General features: G+C 50.0%; 1 protein-coding gene and 1 long non-coding RNA gene across 2 annotated transcripts; one reads left to right on the plus strand and one right to left on the minus strand.

Moving 5' to 3' along the window:
* Positions 1-2,817: 2,817 nt before the first annotated feature.
* LOC149912449 (uncharacterized) lies at positions 2,818-7,373 on the plus strand. Its single transcript, XR_016461648.1, has 3 exons — positions 2,818-3,766; positions 3,885-6,649; positions 6,768-7,373. It is a non-coding gene; the product is annotated as an uncharacterized LOC149912449 (long non-coding RNA).
* Positions 7,374-14,868: 7,495 nt separating this feature from the next.
* On the minus strand, positions 14,869-17,198 carry LOC149912450 (rho GTPase-activating protein 32-like). Its single transcript, XM_090131095.1, has 8 exons — positions 17,186-17,198; positions 16,774-16,917; positions 16,395-16,497; positions 16,167-16,299; positions 15,919-16,001; positions 15,451-15,558; positions 14,944-15,089; positions 14,869-14,888 (listed from the first exon to the last, which is right to left on the minus strand). Exons 1-8 carry the CDS (start codon positions 17,196-17,198, stop codon positions 14,869-14,871), a joined length of 750 nt encoding a protein of 249 aa, XP_089987221.1.
* Between the last annotated feature and the right edge of the window lie 3,145 nt (positions 17,199-20,343).

The raw sequence follows: 20,343 nt of genomic DNA on the forward strand, positions 1-20,343 counted from the left end.
AAAGCTAGAGGGATGTAACAGAATGAGCTGCAACCTCTGCCAGACATGGCAAAGGTGAGTGGGATTTTGTTTCAATTAGTGCTGATGTCAGAAAGGACTGTAAGGATGGAAAGGCTGGTGTTTGCCATCGGGCAGGGAAACACATCTGGTTTTCATTTTCTCTTTCTCTTTGAGTGCCAGATAAACAGGGGAGAGTGTGCCCTTACCGTGGAACTCTCCAGCTCTCTTCTGCTGAGATGGAGAAATGTTCCAGCTTCTAGAAGGACATCAGGACAAAGGTATGTAATGAAAATAAGTCCAGGCTGGCTGTCCTTGTGGGCATCAGCTGCTGGCATCTGCATTGCTGCTGCCATGAGCATGGCACAGCAGGTAAAAGATTGCTTTTACTTGTGTGACACAGGAGCTCTTGACTTGAAAGCTAGAGGGATGCAATAGAAAGAGCTGCAACCTCTGCCAGACATGGCAAAGGTGAGTGGGATGTTGTTTCAGTTGCTGCTGATGTCAGGAAGACTGTAAGGATGGAAAGGCTGGTGTTTGCCATGGGCAGGGAAACACATCTGGTTTTCATTTTCTCTTTCTCTTTGAGTGCCAGATAAACAGGGGAGAGTGTGCCCTCACCTTGGAACTCTCCTGCCCTCTGCTGCTGAGATGGTGAAATGTTCCAGCTTCTAGAAGGACATCAGGACAAAGATATGTAATGAAAATAAGTCCAGGCTGGCTGTCCTTGTGGGCATCAGCTGCTGGCATCTGCATTGCTGCTGCCATGAGCATTGCAATGCAGGTAAAAGATTGCTTTTCCTTGTGTGACACAGGAGGTCTTGACTTGACAGCTAGAGGAATGTAATAGAAAGAGCTGCAACCTCTGCCAGACATGGCAAGGGTGAGTGGGATGTTGTTTCAGTTGTGCTGATGTCAGGAAGGACTGTAAGGATGGAATGTCTGGTGTTTGCCATGGGCAGGGAAACACATCTGGTTTTCATTTTCTATTTCTCTTTGAGTGCCAGAAAAAGAGGAGAGTGTGCCCTTACCGTGGAACTCTCCAGCCCTCTTCTGCTGAGATGGAGAAATGTTCCAGCTTCTAGAAGGACATCAGGACAAAGGTATGTAATGAAAATAATTCCAGGCTGGCTGTCCTTCTGGGCATCAGCTGCTGGCATCTGCATTGGTGCTGCTGCAATGAGCATGGCATAGCAGGTAAAAGATTGCTTTTCCTTGACTGACACTGGTTCTGTTGACTTGAAAGCTAGAGGGATGCAATAGAAAGAGCTGCAACCTCTGCGAGACATGGCAAAGGTGAGTGGGATGTTGTTTCAGTTGCTGCTGATGTCAGGGAGGACTGTAAGGATGGAAAGTCTGGTGTTTGCCATGGGCAGGGAAACACATCTGGTTTTCATTTTCTCTTTCTCTTTGAGTGCCAGATAAACAGGGGAGAGTGTGCCCTCACATTGGAACTCTCCTGCCCTCTGCTGCTCAGAGGGAGTAATGTCCAAGCTTCTAGAAGGACATCAGGACAAAGATATGTAATGAAAATAAGTCCAGGCTGGCTGTGCCTGTGGGCATCAGCTGCAGGCATCTGCATTGCTGCTGCCATGAGCATGGCAAAGCAGGTAAAAGGTTGCTTTTCCTTGTGTGACCCAGGAGCTCTTGACTTGAAAGCTAGAGGGATGCAATAGAAAGAGCTGCAACCTCTGACTGACATGGCAAAGGTGAGTGGGATGTTGTTTCCATTGCTGCTGATGTCAGGAAGGACTGTAAGGATGGAAAGGCTGGTGTTTTCCATGGGCAGGGAAAAACATCAATTTTCATTTTCTCTTAATCTTTCAGTGCTAGGTAAATAGAGGAGAGTGTGCCCTCACCTTGGAACTCTCCTGCCCTCTGCTGCTCAGAGGGAGAAATGTCCAAGCTTCTAGAAGGACATCAGGACAAAGATATGTAATGAAAAAAGTCCAGGCTGGCTGCCCTTGTGGGCATCAGCTGCTGGCATCTGCATTGGTGCTGCTATGAGCATGGCACAGCAGGTAAAAGGTTGCTTTTCCTTGTGTGACACAGGAGCTCTTGACTTGAAAGCTAGAGGGATGCAATAGAAAGAGCTGCAACCTCTGGCAGACATGGCAAAGGTGAGTGGGATGTTGTTTCCATTGCTGCTGATGTCAGGAAGACTGTAAGGATGGAAAGGCTGGTGTTTGCCATGGCCTGGGAAACTCATCTGGTTTTCATTTTCTCTTTCTCTTTGAGTGCCAGAGAAACAGGGGAGAGTGTGCCTGCAATTTGGACCCCTCCTGCCCTCTTCTGCTGAGATGGAGAAATGTTCCAGCTTGTAGAAGGACATCAGGACAAAGATATGTAATGAAAATAAGTCCAGGCTGGCTGCCCTTGTGGGCATCAGCTGCTGGCATCTGCATTGCTGCTGGCATGAGCATGGCACAGCAGGTAAAAGATTGCTTTTCCTTGTGTGACACAGGAGCTCTTGACTTGAAAGCTAGAGGGATGCAATAGAAAGAGCTGCAACCTCTGGCAGACATGGCAAAGGTGAGTGGGATGTTGTTTCAATTAGTGCTGATGTCAGGAAGACTGTAAGGATGGAAAGGCTGGTGTTTGCCATGGGCTGGGAAACACATCTGGTTTTCATTTTCTCTTTCTCTTTGAGTGCCAGATAAACAGGGGAGAGTGTGCCCTCACCTTGGAACCCTCCTGCCCTCTTCTGCTGCGAGGGAGAGATGTTCCAGCTTCTAGAAGGACATCAGGACAAAGATATGTAATGAAAATAAGTCCAGGCTGGCTGTCCTTGTGGGCATCAGCTGCTGGCATCTCCATTGCTGCTGCCAAGAGCCTGGCACAGCAGGTAAAAGATTGCTTTTCCTTGTGTGACACAGGAGCTCTTGACTTGAAAGCTAGAGGGATGCAATAGAAAGAGCTGCAACCTCTGACTGACATGGCAAAGGTGAGTGGGATGTTGTTTCAATTAGTGCTGATGTCAGGAAGGACTGTAAGGATGGAAAGGCTGGTGTTTTCCATGGGCAGGGAAAAACATCAATTTTCATTTTCTCTTAATCTTTCAGTGCTAGGTAAATAGAGGAGAGTGTGCCCTCACCTTGGAACTCTCCTGCCCTCTGCTGCTCAGAGGGAGAAATGTCCAAGCTTCTAGAAGGACATCAGGACAAAGATATGTAATGAAAATAAGTCCAGGCTGGCTGCCCTTGTGGGCATCAGCTGCTGGCATCTGCATTGCTGCTGCTATGAGCATGACACAGCAGGTAAAAGATTGCTTTTCCTTGTGTGACACAGGAGCTCTTGACTTGAAAGCTAGAGGGATGCAATAGAAAGAGCTGCAACCTCTGCCTGACATGGCAAAGGTGAGTGGGATGTTGTTTCAGTTGCTGCTGATGTCAGGAAGGACTGTAAGGATGGAAATGCTGGTGATTGCCATGGGCATGGAAGCACATTTGGTTTTCATTTTCTCTTTCTCTTTGAGTGCCAGAGAAACAGGGGAGAGTGTGCCTGCAACTTGGACCCCTCCTGCCCTCTTCTGCTGAGATGGAGAAATGTTCCAGCTTGTAGAAGGACATCAGGACAAAGATATGTAATGAAAATAAGTCCAGGCTGGCTGCCCTTGTGTGCATCAGCTGCTGGCATCTGCATTGCTGCTGCCATGAGCATGGCAAAGCAGGTAAAAGGTTGCTTTTCCTTGTGTGACACAGGAGCTCTTGACTTGAAAGCTAGAGGGATGCAATAGAAAGAGCTGCAACCTCTGACTGACATGGCAAAGGTGAGTTGGATGTTGTTTCAATTAGTGCTGATGTCAGGAAGGACTGTAAGGATGGAAAGGCTGGTGTTTTCCATGGGCAGGGAAAAACATCAATTTTCATTTTCTCTTAATCTTTCAGTGCTTGGTAAATAAAGGAGAGTGTGCCCTCACCTTGGAACTCTCCTGCCCTCTGCTGCTCAGAGGGAGAAATGTCCAAGCTTCTAGAAGGACATCAGGACAAAGATATGTAATGAAAATATGTCCAGGCTGGCTGCCCTTGTGGGCATCAGCTGCTGGCATCTGCATTGCTGCTGGCATGAGCATGGCAAAGCAGGTAAAAGGTTGCTTTTCCTTGTGTGACACAGGAGATCTTGACTTGAAAGCTAGAGGGATGCAATAGAAAGAGCTGCAACCTCTGCCAGACATGGCAAAGGTGAGTGGGATGTTCTTTCAATTAGTGCTGATGTCAGGAAGACTGTAAGGATGGAAAGGCTGGTGTTTGCCATGGGCTGGGAAACACATCTGGTTTTCATTTTCTCTTTCTCTTTGAGTGCCAGATAAACAGGGGAGAGTGTGCCCTCACCTTGGAACCCTCCTGCCCTCTTCTGCTGCGAGGGAGAGATGTTCCAGCTTCTAAAAGGACATCAGGACAAAGATATGTAATGAAAATAAGTCCAGGCTGGCTGTCCTTGTGGGCATCAGCTGCTGGCATCTGCATTGCTGCTGCCAAGAGCCTGGCACAGCAGGTAAAAGATTGCTTTTCCTTGTGTGACACAGGAGCTCTTGACTTGAAAGCTAGAGGGATGCAATAGAAAGAGCTGCAACCTCTGCCTGACATGGCAAAGGTGAGTGGGATGTTGTTTCAATTAGTGCTGATGTCAGGAAGGACTGTAAGGATGGAAAGGCTGGTGTTTGCCATGGGCAGGGAAACACATCTGGTTTTCATTTTCTCTTTCTCTTTGAGTGCCAGATAAACAGGGGAGAGTGTGCCCTCACCTTGGAACTCTCCTGCCCCCTGCTGCTCAGAGGGAGAATGGCCAAGCTTGTAGAAGGACATCAGGACAAAGATATGTAATGAAAATAAGTCCAGGCTGGCTGCCCTTGTGTGCATCAGCTGCTGGCATCTGCATTGCTGCTGGCATGAGCATGGCAAAGCAGGTAAAAGGTTGCTTTTCCTTGTGTGACACAGGAGATCTTGACTTGAAAGCTAGAGGGATGCAATAGAAAGAGCTGCAACCTCTGACTGACATGGCAAAGGTGAGTGGGATGTTGTTTCAATTAGTGCTGATGTCAGGAAGGACTGTAAGGATGGAAAGGCTGGTGTTTTCCATGGGCAGGGAAAAACATCAATTTTCATTTTCTCTTAATCTTTCAGTGCTAGGTAAATAGAGGAGAGTGTGCCCTCACCTTGGAACTCTCCTGCCCTCTGCTGCTCAGAGGGAGAAATGTCCAAGCTTCTAGAAGGACATCAGGACAAAGATATGTAATGAAAAAAGTCCAGGCTGGCTGCCCTTGTGGGCATCAGCTGCTGGCATCTGCATTGGTGCTGCTATGAGCATGGCACAGCAGGTAAAAGATTGCTTTTCCTTGTGTGACACAGGAGCTCTTGACTTGAAAGCTAGAGGGATGCAATAGAAAGAGCTGCAACCTCTGCCTGACATGGCAAAGGTGAGTGGGATGTTGTTTCAGTTGCTGCTGATGTCAGGAAGGACTGTAAGGATGGAAATGCTGGTGATTGCCATGAGCATGGAAGCACATTTGGTTTTCATTTTCTCTTTCTCTTTGAGTGCCAGATAAACAGGGGAGAGTGTGCCCTCACCTTGGACCCATCCTACCCTCTTCTGCTGAGATGGAGAATTGCTCCAGCTTCTAGAAGGACATCAGGACAAAGATATGTAATGAAAATAAGTCCAGGCTGGCTGTCCTTGTGGGCATCAGCTGCTGGCATCTGCATTGCTGCTGGCATGAGCATGGCAAAGCAGGTAAAAGGTTGCTTTTCCTTGTGTGACACAGGAGATCTTGACTTGAAAGCTAGAGGGATGCAATAGAAAGAGCTGCAACCTCTGCCAGACATGGCAAAGGTGAGTGGGATGTTGTTTCCATTTCTGCTGATGTCAGGAAGACTGTAAGGATGGAAAGGCTGGTGTTTGCCATGGGCTGGGAAACTCATCTGGTTTTCATTTTCTCTTTCTCTTTGAGTGCCAGAGATACAGGGGAGAGTGTGCCTGCAACTTGTACCCCTCCTGCCCTCTTCTGCTGAGATGGAGAAATGTTCCAGCTTGTAGAAGGACATCAGGACAAAGATATGTAATGAAAATAAGTCCAGGCTGGCTGCCCTTGTGGGCATCAGCTGCTGGCATCTGCATTGCTGCTGGCATGAGCATGGCACAGCAGGTAAAAGGTTGCTTTTCCTTGTGTGACACAGGAGCTCTTGACTTGAAAGCTAGAGGGATGCAATAGAAAGAGCTGCAACCTCTGCCAGACATGGCAAAGGTGAGTGGGATGTTCTTTCAATTAGTGCTGATGTGAGGAAGACTGTAAGGATGGAAAGGCTGGTGTTTGCCATGGGCAGGGAAACACATCTGGTTTTCATTTTCTCTTTCTCTTTGAGTGACAGATAAACAGGGGAGAGTGTGCCCTCACCTTGGAACTCTCCTGCCCCCTGCTGCTCAGAGGGAGAATGGCCAAGCTTGTAGAAGGACATCAGGACAAAGATATGTAATGAAAATAAGTCCAGGCTGGCTGTCCCTTTGGGCATCAGCTGCAGGCATCTCCATTGCTGCTGCCATGAGCATGGCAAAGCAGGTAAAAGGTTGCTTTTCCTTGTGTGACACAGGAGCTCTTGACTTGAAAGCTAGAGGGATGCAATAGAAAGAGCTGCAACCTCTGGCTGACATGGCAAAGGTGAGTGGGATGTTGTTTCAATTAGTGCTGATGTCAGGAAGACTGTAAGGATGGAAAGGCTGGTGTTTGCCATGGGCTGGGAAACACATCTTGTTTTCATTTTCTCTTTCTCTTTGAGTGCCAGAGAAACAGGGGAGAGTGTGCCCTCACCTTGGAACTCTCCTGCCCTCTGCTGCTGAGATGGAGAAATGTTCCAGCTTCTAGAAGGACATCAGGACAAAGATATGTAATGAAAATAAGTCCAGGCTGGCTGTCCTTGTTGGCATCAGCTGCTGGCATCTGCATTGCTGCTGCCATGAGCATGGCAAAGCAGGTAAAAGGTTGCTTTTCCTTGTGTGACACAGGAGCTCTTGACTTGAAAGCTAGAGGGATGCAATAGAAAGAGCTGCAACCTCTGGCTGACATGGCAAAGGTGAGTGGGATGTTGTTTCAATTAGTGCTGATGTCAGGAAGACTGTAAGGATGGAAAGGCTGGTGTTTGCCATGGGCTGGGAAACACATCTTGTTTTCATTTTCTCTTTCTATTTGAGTGCCAGATAAACAGGGGAGAGTGTGCCCTCACCTTGGAACTCTCCTGCCCTCTGCTGCTCAGAGGGAGAATGGCCAAGCTTGTAGAAGGACATCAGGACAAAGATATGTAATGAAAATAAGTCCAGGATGGCTGTCCTTGTTGGCATCAGCTGCTGGCATCTGCATTGCTGCTGCCATGAGCATGGCACAGCAGATAAAGGATTGCTTTTCCTTGTGTGACACAGGAGCTCTTGACTTGACAGCTAGAGGGATGTAATAGAAAGAGCTGCAATATTTGCCAGACATGGCAAAGGTGAGTGAGTGGGATGTTGTTTCAATTAGTGCTGATGTCAGGAAGAACTGTAAGGATGGAAAGGCTGGTGTTTGCCATGGGCAGGGAAACACATCTGGTTTTCATCTTCTCTTTCTCTTTGAGTGCCAGATAAACAGGGGAGAGTGTGCCCTCACCTTGGAACTCCCCTGCCCTCTTCTGCTGAGATGGTGAAATGTTCCAGCTTCTAGAAGGACATCAGGACAAAGATATGTAATGAAAATAAGTCCAGGCTGGCTGTCCTTGTGGGCATCAGCTGCTGGCATCTGCATTGCTGCTGCCATGAGCATGACACAGCAGGTAAAAGATTGCTTTTCCTTGAGTGACATAGACTCTGTTGACTTGAAAGCTAGAGGGATGCAATAGAAAGAGCTGCAACCTCTGCCAGACATGGCAAAGGTGAGTGGGATGTTGTTTCAGTTGCTGCTGATGTCAGGAAGGACTTTAAGGATGGAAAGGCTGGTGTTTGCCATGGGCAGGGAAACACATCTGGTTTTCATCTTCTCTTTCTCTTTGAGTGCCAGAAAAATAGACGAGAGTGTGCGTGCTTTCTACCCCTCTTGCCCTCTTCTGCTGAGATGGAGAAATGTCCCAGGTTCTACAAGGACATCAGGACAAAGATATGTAGTGAAAATAAGTCCAGGCTGGCTGTCCTTGTGGGCATCAGCTGCTGGCTTCTGCATTGGTGTTGCCATGAGCATGTCACAGCAGGTAAGGGATTGCTTTTCCTTGTGGGACAGCTGTTAAGCCATTCTGATTCACCCTTTGCATCCACAGCATACAGTTTTTTCCAACACTGCTGTTTCTATCCAGCAGTGTGCATATGTGCACTGCTACAGATGTTGGTGGTCCTGCCTGTGGCAGGGGGTTGGAGATTCGTGATCCTTGAGGTCCCTTCCAACCCGGGCCATTCTGTGTGTGTGTGTGTGACTGGCTAAACACCAATTGTTGCTAGCTCAGCAGGTATACTGCTAATTATTGAACGCCTGACAGCTGCTTATCAACACTTGGCCACTATTTCTGGACACCTGCTCATTCCTGAAGAGAGAGAAGTTTGGAAGGAGGACAGAGGGGAGTCTCTTGATGCCTGCCTGTTGCATCCCAACCTGCCCACAGAGTGAGTCACTTCGGCCTTGTGTGGAGGCCCTGGCTTCTTTGGAGTCTGTTTTTCTTTTGCTGAGCTTCTCCTATCCAAACAGAATGGCCTTACAACATGCTTTCTGGTCCTTAATGCTATACCCATGCAGTTTGTAACTATTACAGTTCTGTAAGTGAGAATTGATCACATGATTGAACAACTGTATTTCTAAAATATGTTATGAAATAACTTCTTTTTACTAATACTAATACTAATAAAGTCTTTCTACTTTTTCAAACTGTTTCTAAGGGCAAATTACAAAACACATTGTGCTGTACTGCTTCAGAGCAATCCCACATTTGATAGCCAGTGCAGAAACAACATTCCATCCTACAGCATTAGCTAGTTCAGAGGTACCAGACGTGTATCTGGATGTGGCTGTTGTGCATAACTGGGGCTGAGGGATCAGAAGTGACAGCTCCACTCTTGGAGACCACAGAACTAAAATGGAAAGATAAAATAGTTGCAGGGCAATTGTTCTCTGTGCCTGAAGCAGGGACCGATTTATGGGGGAGAGATTTAACAGTTAAATGAGCATTACAGCTGCAAGTCTGTGAAACAGATATCAGGGGTCAATGAATGTGTTAACAGCTGTGATGAAGAAGAAATGAATCCAAAGGTGTGGGCAGGGGAAGGAAATCGGGGTGGACTCACAATTTTCCCTTACAAAGAACTGCCCAAGGAGGGAGTGGAGCTGTGAAACAGCAACAATATCCCATAGCCTTAGAAGGGAGAGTGGGTCTAAAAGCTGTAACACAGACAGTGGTTAAGGATGGTCTTCTGGAACCTTTTCTGTGGCCTTATAACACCCCAATCCTGTCGGCACGGAAGGCAGACGGCACGTATCGGCTGGTGCAAGATGTAAGGAAATGACTGAACCCGTTCTCAAAAGACAGCCTGTGGCTCCTAACCCCTATACCCTAATGAGTCAGATCCCACACGGACAGCAGTGGTTTGGTGTGAGAGACCTCACAGATGCTTTCCGGACAGCCTTTGGACTCAGAGAGAAATGGCTGCGTTTGTATGAGGACACATTGTAATCCTATTGTGATTCGTGATGATACTGTAGATACTGGAACTCCTGCTAGTCCTTTGCAACATGTGAATCAAGTGACTGGTGCTGCTGTCATGCAGAAAGCTCCCTTCCAACCACTCAGCAAGCATTTGGATGAGACAGCTTCCTGCTGGGGAGCCCTCCGACATCACTGCTGCCTCCTCCAGAACCATACCTGCAGATGCTTCAGAGCTCTTCAGCATGGACTTCCTTCCTCCCATCAGCAGCTGCTCCTGCACTGACCTTCATTCACACTGGGATACCATCTGCTTCCAGCAGGAGCTGACCTGCGAGACAGAGAAAGGAAACGTGGGATGAGCACCAATGCAGAAGCACAAGGCTGTGTCACCACCACGTCTTGCAGCCTTGGGAAGTCAGCTGCAACTGCAGCCTTGGTCAGAATTACAACGGGCACCGTAAATTAAGTGTGACCTCTGAAGTTGTTGCCATGATCAGAAATAGACGCTGAAATCGCTCACAGAACTGTCGGTGGTTCCCTCCAAATTCTTTTGCTTTGGGGAACAGATGGACTCGGAATGGAAGGACACGAGAAAAATGACATCTGTTTGAGCTCAGCAGACTTGAGAGGTGGGCCTGGGTGAACCTCATGAGGTTCAGCACAGCCAAGTGCAAGGTTTGGCATTTGGGCCGGAGGAATCCCAGGCATTCTTTTGTCATCGTGGTGGTTTCCAATAGACCCCAACAATGAGACATCAGGTCGCCGTGTGGGCTCCTGGGTGACACTGCCATTTCCCAGCCATTGCAGCCTACGGGCAAATAAAGTAAAATACTTCAGAAAGATCTCACACTGATTGCATATTTTACTGTTCTTTTACACAAAACAGAAGGGGAGGGCAGCAGATGCATGCAGCTGCATCAACACCCAGGCTGCTAAAGGAATGGAAAGACAGAAACATCAAATATCAATACGTAATTCTAATGCAAGGAGGGAAGCTTTTTTCAATGTTACTTTTTATCATTGAAAATAAGCAGTTGGCACTCTTAAAGGAAAATCCTAGGCCCCAGGTTCTGGCAGTGTGGCAATCTGGACTCAGCTGTGAATGATCCAAACAGTCTGTTCCAGATTTTAACATCCCTTCTATGCATTCACAAGTTTTCTCTCTTGACTTCCCCTTACAGCCGTTAGATGCCAGCAAAACATCCCACAAACACTCCTTACCTCTGTGCACACAGGCACCCATCCAACCAGAGCCATCAGTCATTCCCAGCCATGCGCTCTTCCTCCAATCATGGTCAGCATCACACGGCCGTCACGCAGCTCACTTGACTCAGTTTTTCTCTTCTTTCTGGAGGTGTCCTTGCTTCTCAGCCTTACCTTCTCGTGATGTTTATCTCGCTCTGCAGCTCCTGCTCTGAATAGGCTTTCTTGGATTCCCGCATGACAGGCACAAAATGCAGCCACAGCCCCTGCCACCAAGGTCAGCTCTTCAGCACACATTACCTGAGGAGCACTTGGCAACTCCTGCAACCTGAGCAGTGCCAGGAAGACTCTTTCACTTCTGCTTCTCCTGGCTCAGAAATTCATTTTCCTACCTAGAAAATGGAAAAAGAAAAGAAAGAAAAAAAATCCTGACATTAGCAGACACAATTGATACTATGGAATTCTGGAAGGCAAGGGATTTGCCCTCTATGATGAGAAGTTGAGTGCAAAGAACTAAGAAGAGCCATGACCAGGTTGTGAACTTGTGGGTAAAATTAGGAAGTGCAGCAGTGCAGGGCTTCTGGAGGTGAGGGTCTGCTACAGCCGCCTGGAAAGAGAGCCTGTTGGTGGGAGCTGCTTACTGCAGCCAGCAGAAGCATCGCACTCACTGACTCTCATCCTGATGGGGGATTCCAGTCAGTCTGGGAAATCAGCATGGCTGGCTGCAAGCAATCTGACAGACTCCTGGAGTGCAGTGAGAATCACTCTGTGGTGCAGGCATTGGGCACAGCAAGCAGAAGGGAAGCATTGCTGGACATGGTGCACACCAGGGGTTACGACAGGAGGCGGTCAGGGCTGCAGTGACCATGCCCTCCTTGAGTTGGTGATCTCAAGGAATGCGGGCCTGGCAGGAAGCAAAGGCAGGAGCCTGAACTTCAGGAGAGCCAGCTGCAGGCTGTTCCAGGAATTCTTGGACGAGATCCTCTGGACAACTGTTTGTAGGGGCAAAGGGATGGAAAAGAGATGGTCACTTTCTCAGAAAAAAACTTGCTCAGAGCTGAAGAGCTCTCCATCCCTGCCACATGAAATCAAGCAGAGGAGGCAGGAGACCTGTTTGCTTTTTGTTGGGAGGGTGGGAAGGAGCTTTGGGTTAGGGGCACATCCTGTGCCAGAGCATCCCGATGGCACGCGTGGGATCAGCATGTCTGTCAGAGAAGCAGGTGAGGTTGCAGGAGAGGAAGGGGAGGAGGTGCCAGCACGGCTCTGCACGATGCTCTGCCACACTGGGCAGCTTGATCATGGCTCAGCAGTGGGATCCGACGAGGAGAAGGGGAGAAGGAAATCAAGGATGGGAGGGAGCCACCAAACAGTCAGTGAGTGTCTGTGAATTCTTGCAGACCCAGAGATTCCCAGGTTGTTTCTGCTTTTGTAGCATTTGTGTGGTGCAGGGTGAGCAAAAGGTTCTGCTGCTTGATTCTTCTGCAGGAGCCGCCTAAAAGGGAAATGGCCACTGAGCTGCAGACCAAGCAGTACTGCCTGACGTTGGCCAGGGGGAGCTTCTCCTGCCGCAGTGTGCTGATGACAGGTCTGGAGATGATCTGCAGGGCCAGTTCGTAGATGGGAGCCAGGAAAGGACATGATGGGAGGAGGGAGGTGTTAAGCAACATCCAAGGCATGAAAATGCATCAGAAAGCCCTGAAAAGCATCACAAAGCCACAGCCAGGAAGCTTGGGAGTATCATGAGCAGCATCCAGGATGCGAGAGATTATTTGCTACCATGCCAAATGGTAGCAGAGCTCCCCCTGCAGACATCCCAAAGCCAGACAAAACAGGAACAAACCCGGAGCTGTGCTGCACGCACCGCACAGCCACAGCATTGCAAGCTGGGGTGCCTTGCTGTGTGCTGCATTCATCCCAGTCCGTGTGAATGAAGACTCTGGAGGCAGTCAAGGCGTTGGTTGAGCACGAGTGTGCTTTTATTATTATATAAAGGACAGGAGGGTGTGAGAGGTCCACGGTGAAGATGGGACTCATCCTGTCTTGTCATGGAGAGAGTGGCTCAGAGCTCTCAGTGCTGCTATCCGGTGCCTGGGACTGGAGGCCTGATTGAAAGTCCCCTTGCAAGAGGCTCTGCTCCTCCTCACTGATGCTGACCTGCTCCTGCATGGAGGTGCTGCTGTCAGGGCACTCACACTGTGCTTCAGATGGGCTGCACTGCAGAGACTCTTGGTTAAAATCCACACTTGTGACTGTGGTGTCTGGGAGGCTCAGGTCAGCAACTTCAGCAGAGCCAGGTGTAATGAGAGCATGGACTTCGATGAGCTCCTTCTCTCCATTAATGTTGTTAGATGGAAGGCTGCTATTGGAACTGCAGCAATTTGTGCTTCCTAAGAGCTCTCCACTGATGGAAGCACAGAGAGCATCCTCGCTACTTGCCCTGGATCTTATGGCTTGGCAAGGGCTCGATTCACCTAGAAAGGATACACAGGGATTAGTGTCAAACTTTCACAAGCTGAATTACGCCAGTGGTTCTTGATCAGGGATGAAGATTTAGGCACGGGATTGGACGCTAGAAAGAGATACAAGTGCACTGCAAGCTTGAATTCGATGTTCCTGAAAAGCAGGGATTTGGAAGCTGCATTTGCACCCTTACCTGCCAGGACTACCACTGCTGTTTCTGAGGGCTGCCTGGCATTGCGCTGCAGTTGGCGTTTGCTCCCAGAAAATGGCTTCCTGAGGCTGAAGCAGCAACACCAACTGCTAGCTGGTGATTCCTCACTCTTGCTGGGTGGATTTTGTCTGGAGAGAGAAAACAGCCAATGCTGTGAGTCGTGCGTGGTGCAGGGTGAGGGAAGAGCAGCACTGAGCTCTTGGCAGCAGTTGCTTGTTCCTGGGACTGCCTGGTTTCTGCAGAAACACAACTTAGAAACTCGCTGTTTCCAGCAGTTGAGGATGGCTCCGTTCTACAGCTCAGCCCTGAAGTCTTGCTGGCTAAATTCCCCTCAACTCTGTCAAGCAAGATGCAGAGCATGTGAGCAAAGGCTCCACAGCTGTACAGCACAGCATCTGAGGGATGGCTTTGATGGAGCTGGCAGGCGTAACTGCTTTCTGAGGAACCGTGCAGCCATAAAGGAAGTTCAGAAGCATCTCTGACTCTTACATTAGCACCTCATCGGCCTCATCTCACTGCCATGTTTAATTTCCTGTGCCAGCAAGTCTGACCAACTGCTCTGCTTAGAGGAGAACTGGATTTGGTTTCAGGCACGTGGCCCTGAAATCTAGAAAACCCCACCTTAGCCTAACTTACTTTCAGCAACTTCTGGCACTAGAAATACTGGAAAAAAAAAAAACACTAACACCCACCCAGACAATGATGCTAGCTGCTGGAAAAGAAAGTCCTCTTTACCTGTCAGATGGAAAGTCAACGACGGTGTGGAATTTGCCCTGCCCAGCTGCAGGGCTTTCTTCCACTACAATGTCGTGGCTGCTCTCTGTCACAGGGGGAGAGCTGCTGTGGCCTCGCCTCTGTGCCTGTGCCTCCTCCAGGCTGAGCAGCTTTGTGGCAGCAGAAGAGACCCCCACAGACTTGGGCCCTGGGACAGAATTGTGCCCTGTCAGGGAAAACCACAGGTAAGAGTGAGGATCAGAAAGCAGCAGCACAGCCACCACAGTTCTGGGGGAGGTGCTGTATTTTTCTCAGGCTTGCTTATCTGAGCCACTGGAAGAACAGAAGCCCAAAATAACCATGTGGGCAGAAGTCTGTTTATGGCAAAGGACACGGTTATAACTAAGAGCAGCTTACTGTATCAAAACAGGCAAGGAAAAACCCAAGGAAATGGGGGCAGGGAACTGAGAAAGCTTCGCTGCCACGCTTGCATCAAGCTTTTCCTACATGCAAACCATAATAATGATGGTTTCCTCCTTGTGAAGTTTGGGCTTGGACATTCTCAGCATCCAGCAACAGGATGCCAGATTCTAATGGAAGCCCAGAGGTCTGCTGTCCCCTTGAAGGTAAAAGAGAATCTCAAAGGTCCCGGAGAAGGCCTGCATTTGGTCAAGGTGTCAGGTCAAGATCAAGCTAATGGAGGAAGACACTCACCTGCTGCATCTGCGATGTCTGCTCTGGATTTGGAGCCGAAGAGGACGTCGGTGTGGTTGATGATGAATTCCACCACATCCGACTGCGTCTGCAGCTCCATGCAGGCAGCTCTTCCGCTGGCGCAGGCAGACTCGTTCTGCTGTGATCTGTAGAAAAGGCAGATTTTAGAAGTCATTTCTCCAAGACCGTTTCCCCGAGTCTGAATTGTTGCAGCCAAAAGCTGTCAGCTGAGGCTCTGGAGACTTCCGCAGTGGGCAATCAGTGATGCCACTGCAGAAATTCCCCCGGATGATCAAGGACACGTCAGTCCCATCTCAACAAGACTGCAGAAATTGTCACCTAGACATTGTGCCCGTGGGGATGGAGAACAGCTCAGGCTCCTGCTCTTCTGTCAGCCACAGATTTTACAGCAGAAGAGCACATTTGATGGAGAAAAAGGGAGCACTGTTTTTTTTTTTAATGGAGAACAGATGTAAGCGTTGTGTTGAAACAGAACCAGCAGTTTACCTTAAGAGGTTTGGAGCCCACACAATGGCTAGGTTCTTGGCATGCATGTTTGTGATGGTGGAGCTCCCAGCCAGACACGCCAAGTGTCTCATCAGGAACTCCAGTGTCCTGGAAAACAAGAGAGGCAAACGTTCAGCACCAACGAGCATGCCGTGCTGCAATTCAGAAAGCAAACCTCCATTCATGCTACTTCTTGTGATTGCTACTGTCACCGAAGATGAGGTAGATCCAACCTGACTGAGTGCCACGCTGCAGCACCAAGCCCCAGCACAGCACAGCCGCAGCCATCAGCTGCACCAAGCGTGCCCCCGTGCCCAGGAACTGACCCCATAAAGTAAGCCCATGGAGCCTTCAACCCTTCAGCATACACAGGCATCGTGTTGCCGGCGTGAGACAGAGCCTGGAACCGCATCGTTGCCCTCTGCAATGCAGTAGGGCTGAGCTCAGCAGGCTGAGGGCAGCACTGACCTGTAGTGAGGAGCGGGCAGCTGCTGGATGACGTCCTGCATTCTGAGCAGCCGCTCCTCCTCTGTAGCGGCACCAACAGCATCCTGGAGTAGTGCAGAAAGGGAGCGAGACACCAATCAGTCTAGTACACCACTGCGAGTAAACCTCGTGGGGCTGACAGCAAAAGGGCCTCAGAGCTGGGGCACTGCTGCAGCCATCTGCCAAGAGGCCCAGGAAGAGGGAAATGAAAGACGTGGCCTTGTGCTTACCGAGAACTTGCCGTACAGCTGGTGGGTGAGCAGAGGGTTCGGGAGCTCCCTGAAGTACATCTTGCAGAGGGAGCTCACGCTGTGAATGTCACGGACGGTGAGCTCAGGAATCTGCTCCGACTCAAATTCCTGCCTGGAGAGAGGGACGCAAACCCGGTTGAGCGAGAGGAAGGCAAGCCCAAAGCCACACCAGATGCACTCAGGCTGTGTCAGTCGCAGCACTCTTACCGCAGCCTCTGGATGTTGGACGCGACGCCGGACAGGCGGTATATCCCCTGCACCACGCCGTGCTGCTCAATGAACTCAGCGCAGCTCTGGAGGACCTGGGGGACTGAAGAACACGTGCCAGCCGTCAGTGGAGCTCCTGATTCAGTCGTGCTGCAGGCTGTGCTTCACATCCCATCCACTAAGCCCAGCCAGGCTTGGCTGAAGCAAATACAGATGTGCTTGTCTCTTAGGAGCATCCGCCTCACTTTATCCTTCAGCCATCAACTCCCATTACACGTGTCTCCACGGCTATCAGCCTGCCCCCTGCTAGATATGAGCTCCCTTTCATCTTCTTTAGATGCCCAGCAGAGGAAGATCTCAGGAATGGGCAGCTCCTTACCATCACGACCGGAGTGGAGAAGATGCTCTCCCAGGTCACCGCCAAACACCCTTTCCTTCTCCACCTCCCGCTCGGTCGGTTTCTTTGGGCGGGCCTTCACCAAGGAACGAAGGAAGGTGAGGATCTTGCTGCGTTTCTTGGGCTCTGCACAACAAAAGGAAGAAACCAGGTCATTTCAGGTTTGGCTCCGTTGGACGAGGCCGAGCACAGCACATTCTACAGAGAACGTCAGAACGGGAAGAACATTACCAACCAGTACATACAAAAAGGGATTTTCCCCATCTCTGGAGGAGCCCAAGGCCAGGTTGGATGGGGCCCTGGGCAGCCTGGTCTAATCTGACATTAAATGTGGGGGCTGGCAGCACAGCCTGATGCAAGGAAGTGGAAGCTTGAGGATCCTTAAGGACCCTACCATCCCAAGCCATTCTATGAAGATTCTATAGTTTCCCCAAGTCCAATCATAAACACAGGAGGATTGGGCCAAATCTCTGCCCCATGGTGTGCATGAAGAATCATCAACCCAGAGGACAATGTGGGATGGATAAAGGAGGTACTAAACATGGAACGCACCCCCAAAAAGACTTCATTTTGCTTCCCCACACCATCAAATGTAACATCCCTACCTGGCTTTGGCACTGAGTTGATGAGTGCCTCAGGAATGTTCTTATTAATGAGTTCCACACACTCCCCTGGGAAAAATCCAACCTGTAACAAGAAGAGAAGCCAACTATTGCATGCAGCACTTCTCAGGTCTGAACTGTTAAACCAAAAGCCACATAACATTTCCCTCGGAACGTGCTTGCCTGACGTTCCATAAGACTATCCAGCAGAAAATGGCCATAGTTCAAAGCATAAAGGTAATAATTTTTCAACATTTGCAGCCAACGGCAAGGTCCCGTGACACCGACACAGGGAAACTGTTTACGTCCATTAGGCATCCTGTGCATGCAGAGCAGCTCTAAGCTAAGATTCCTGCCTTTACTGCAGTTGCACTCTCCAGTCTGAAGCTTGTGCCTACCTGGAAGCCGAGCTTGCCTCTCCACCAGGGGGTCAGCTCCTTTGGTGGCATGTCGATGACACACACGATGTCTCCGACCTGCAAGAGATTGCAACGTCAATCCCAGCTTCAGCACAGCTGGGAGGAAAGCACAGCTCAAATGTCTGCATTCTTCTGCACTGCCAAACATCGCCGAGCATTAAAGCACTTGCACCAGTGCAGCTCTGAAGACATTTGCCATTGTAAAATTGAGCAACAAGGAATGCCTTGAACTGCTTACCTCAAAGGAGAGTTCATCCGCTGCCTGGGCAACGTGTCTCTTAATAGCATGGGCAGCAGCAATAGCTGGAACATTCACAGGTGCCACCTCATGGTCTAGCAGGGGCTTCCCCTTGTTCTCAGCCTGAAACAGAGAGCACAGGCCACGGTGAGGAGCTGGGAACCAACAAGGAGGACTTCAAGGTGAGGAGCACATGTGCAGAGAAAGCTGCAGGAAATGCACTCGGTCCTTATCGTGGGCACTTCAGAAGGAACTGCAAGTCTAATAACGTCTGTTTCTCTCCCTGGTGTGCAGCAGGCACACGCCAGGCAATGCAAAGATGCATCTCTCCCCACCCAGACTAATCAGCAATGGCACTGACGCAGACAGGTGGCCTTGTCCATTTTGCCCCCACCTTTCCTGCGCTCTTTGTGCAGGAAGGCTGGCTGTTTAAGATGCTAGGAGACCGTGAAGAGGGAAACCAAAGCTACGGCTGCAGTTACAAGGTGCAAACAGTGCCATTGCAAGCACCAAGCAGCTCTCTTGAGCAGTCCAACCAACAGCGAGGCCAAACAGAGCAGAGAATGATTGTTGTTTCTGCAGCCATTTCAAGGGAAAAGTCAGTAGAGGACAAACACAACAGCCGAGATGGCTCTGGTAGTTTTATAAACTTGCCACACTTGCACTGCTGTCTTGCCACAGAGGAGCTCTCTTGGAAAGCAGGAGAGCACATCTGCGGCTCACTCTGCTGGCTGCAGTCAGGGAACAAAGACCAATCAGAGCTTCATACTCTACCTCTGTCCATGCCAGGTCAGGCCCACAGCTGATCTCGCTGCACGCCACAGCCATCAGCGTAGGTGTGACAAGCTGGAACTGAAAAGAAACACACTTTTATTTTCTCTGTTCACACCTCTGCTGTGCTCCCTAAAGCTGTCGGGCACACTCACGCAGCACAAGCACGCCTGCTGGTGTCCCTGGTGATGCTGTGCAGCTCTGCACAAGCTGGGGCTAGGACTCTTTGCCTAAGGGATTGGTTTCCTGTAGACCAGCTGGTCACAGCACCACAGACAGCTTCCTTTTGAGGGCTGAGCTGCAGAGCACGTGGAGAAAACCCACACGTGACCAGCGTCCCATCAAAGCTGGATGAGGCTGTGTTACTAAACACGGGGCGTCACGGGCTGCTAAAGCATGTGGGGGGACAAACCATGGCAGGTACCTGGCAAGAGATCAGAACGAGGGAGACAAATGCCTTGAATCCGCAGCCGTTCCTTGTCACTTTGCTCTGATCTTCCACGAGCAAAAGCTGCAGCAGGGAAGCAGGCAGAGGGTGGAGAGAGGAGAGAGAAAGAGCAGGTCAGTTTGCTTCCACGGTTTAGCAAAGACTACGAGGGAAAATCCAAAATCTGCCCTCCCTCAACTTAAAAACTTAAGTTTTCAACTTAAAACCATTTCCCCTTGTCCTGCAGTTATCTACCCTTTCAAAGAGTTGATTCCCCTCCTCTTTTTAGGCTCCCTTTAGGTACTGAAGGCTGCCATGAGGTCACCCCACAGCCTTCATTTCTCCAGGCTGAACAAGCCCAGCTCCCTCAGCCTGTCTTTGCAGGGGAGGTGCTCCTGTCCCCTGATCATCTCTGTGGCTCGCCTCTGGACCCTCTCCAACAGCTCCCTGTCTTTCTGGACACTGTACTGCAGCTGGGGCCTCACAAGAGCAGAGCAGGGGGGGACGATCACCTCCCTGTCCCTCATGGCCACCCCTCTGCTGATGGAGATAATGTGATCCTATGAGCTCCGCCAGCCAGCAGTTCTCAGCACTCACTGTCCCCCCGTCTCTCCCACACTGTCTCAGCTTACCTACAAGGTGCTGCACAGGACGGTGTGAAGACAAAGGGACGCAGTCGGTGCACAAGTGCAACAAGCGAGCTGCTCAGTCAGAGCTCCAGCGCTCCAATGAAGGGACGCAGCACGCACTGCTCCTCCCCTCATTCTAGCCCTTATGACATCACTGAGGGCCACCAGGCTGCTCCACCACGACGCACAGGGTGGGGAGGCAAGACCAGTCACAAGGGCAGAAGATTCCAACAGCCCAGCCCAACGTTCTGGAATCAGGGGCTGCTTGGAATTCTAGCCCAGCCAAATCCTGGAGAAGCTGGCACGGGGTCGTCATGACCAAAGCGCAGGACCTGGCGCTTGCTCTTGTTGAGCCTCGCACAACTGGCCTCAGTGCATCCCTCTGGAGGGCCTTCCTGCCCTCAGCCAGATGGACGCTTCCTCCCAGCAGCGTACCTTGCAGTGCTGGGCCCATGTCAAATCCACA

Source organism: Phasianus colchicus, chromosome Z, assembly GCF_987193195.1.
Source record: "Phasianus colchicus chromosome Z, bPhaCol1.hap1.1, whole genome shotgun sequence".
Taxonomy (NCBI): domain Eukaryota; kingdom Metazoa; phylum Chordata; class Aves; order Galliformes; family Phasianidae; genus Phasianus; species Phasianus colchicus.

Coding starts and splice junctions, on each gene's coding strand:
- LOC149912450 (XM_090131095.1), bottom strand. Junction 15,559..15,918: donor CTGCCCGCTCCTCACTACAG/GTCAGTGCTGCC, acceptor CTTGTTTTCCAG/GACACTGGAGTTCCTGATGA. Junction 15,090..15,450: donor TGGGCTCCAAACCTCTTAAG/GTAAACTGCTGG, acceptor CCTTTTCTACAG/ATCACAGCAGAACGAGTCTG.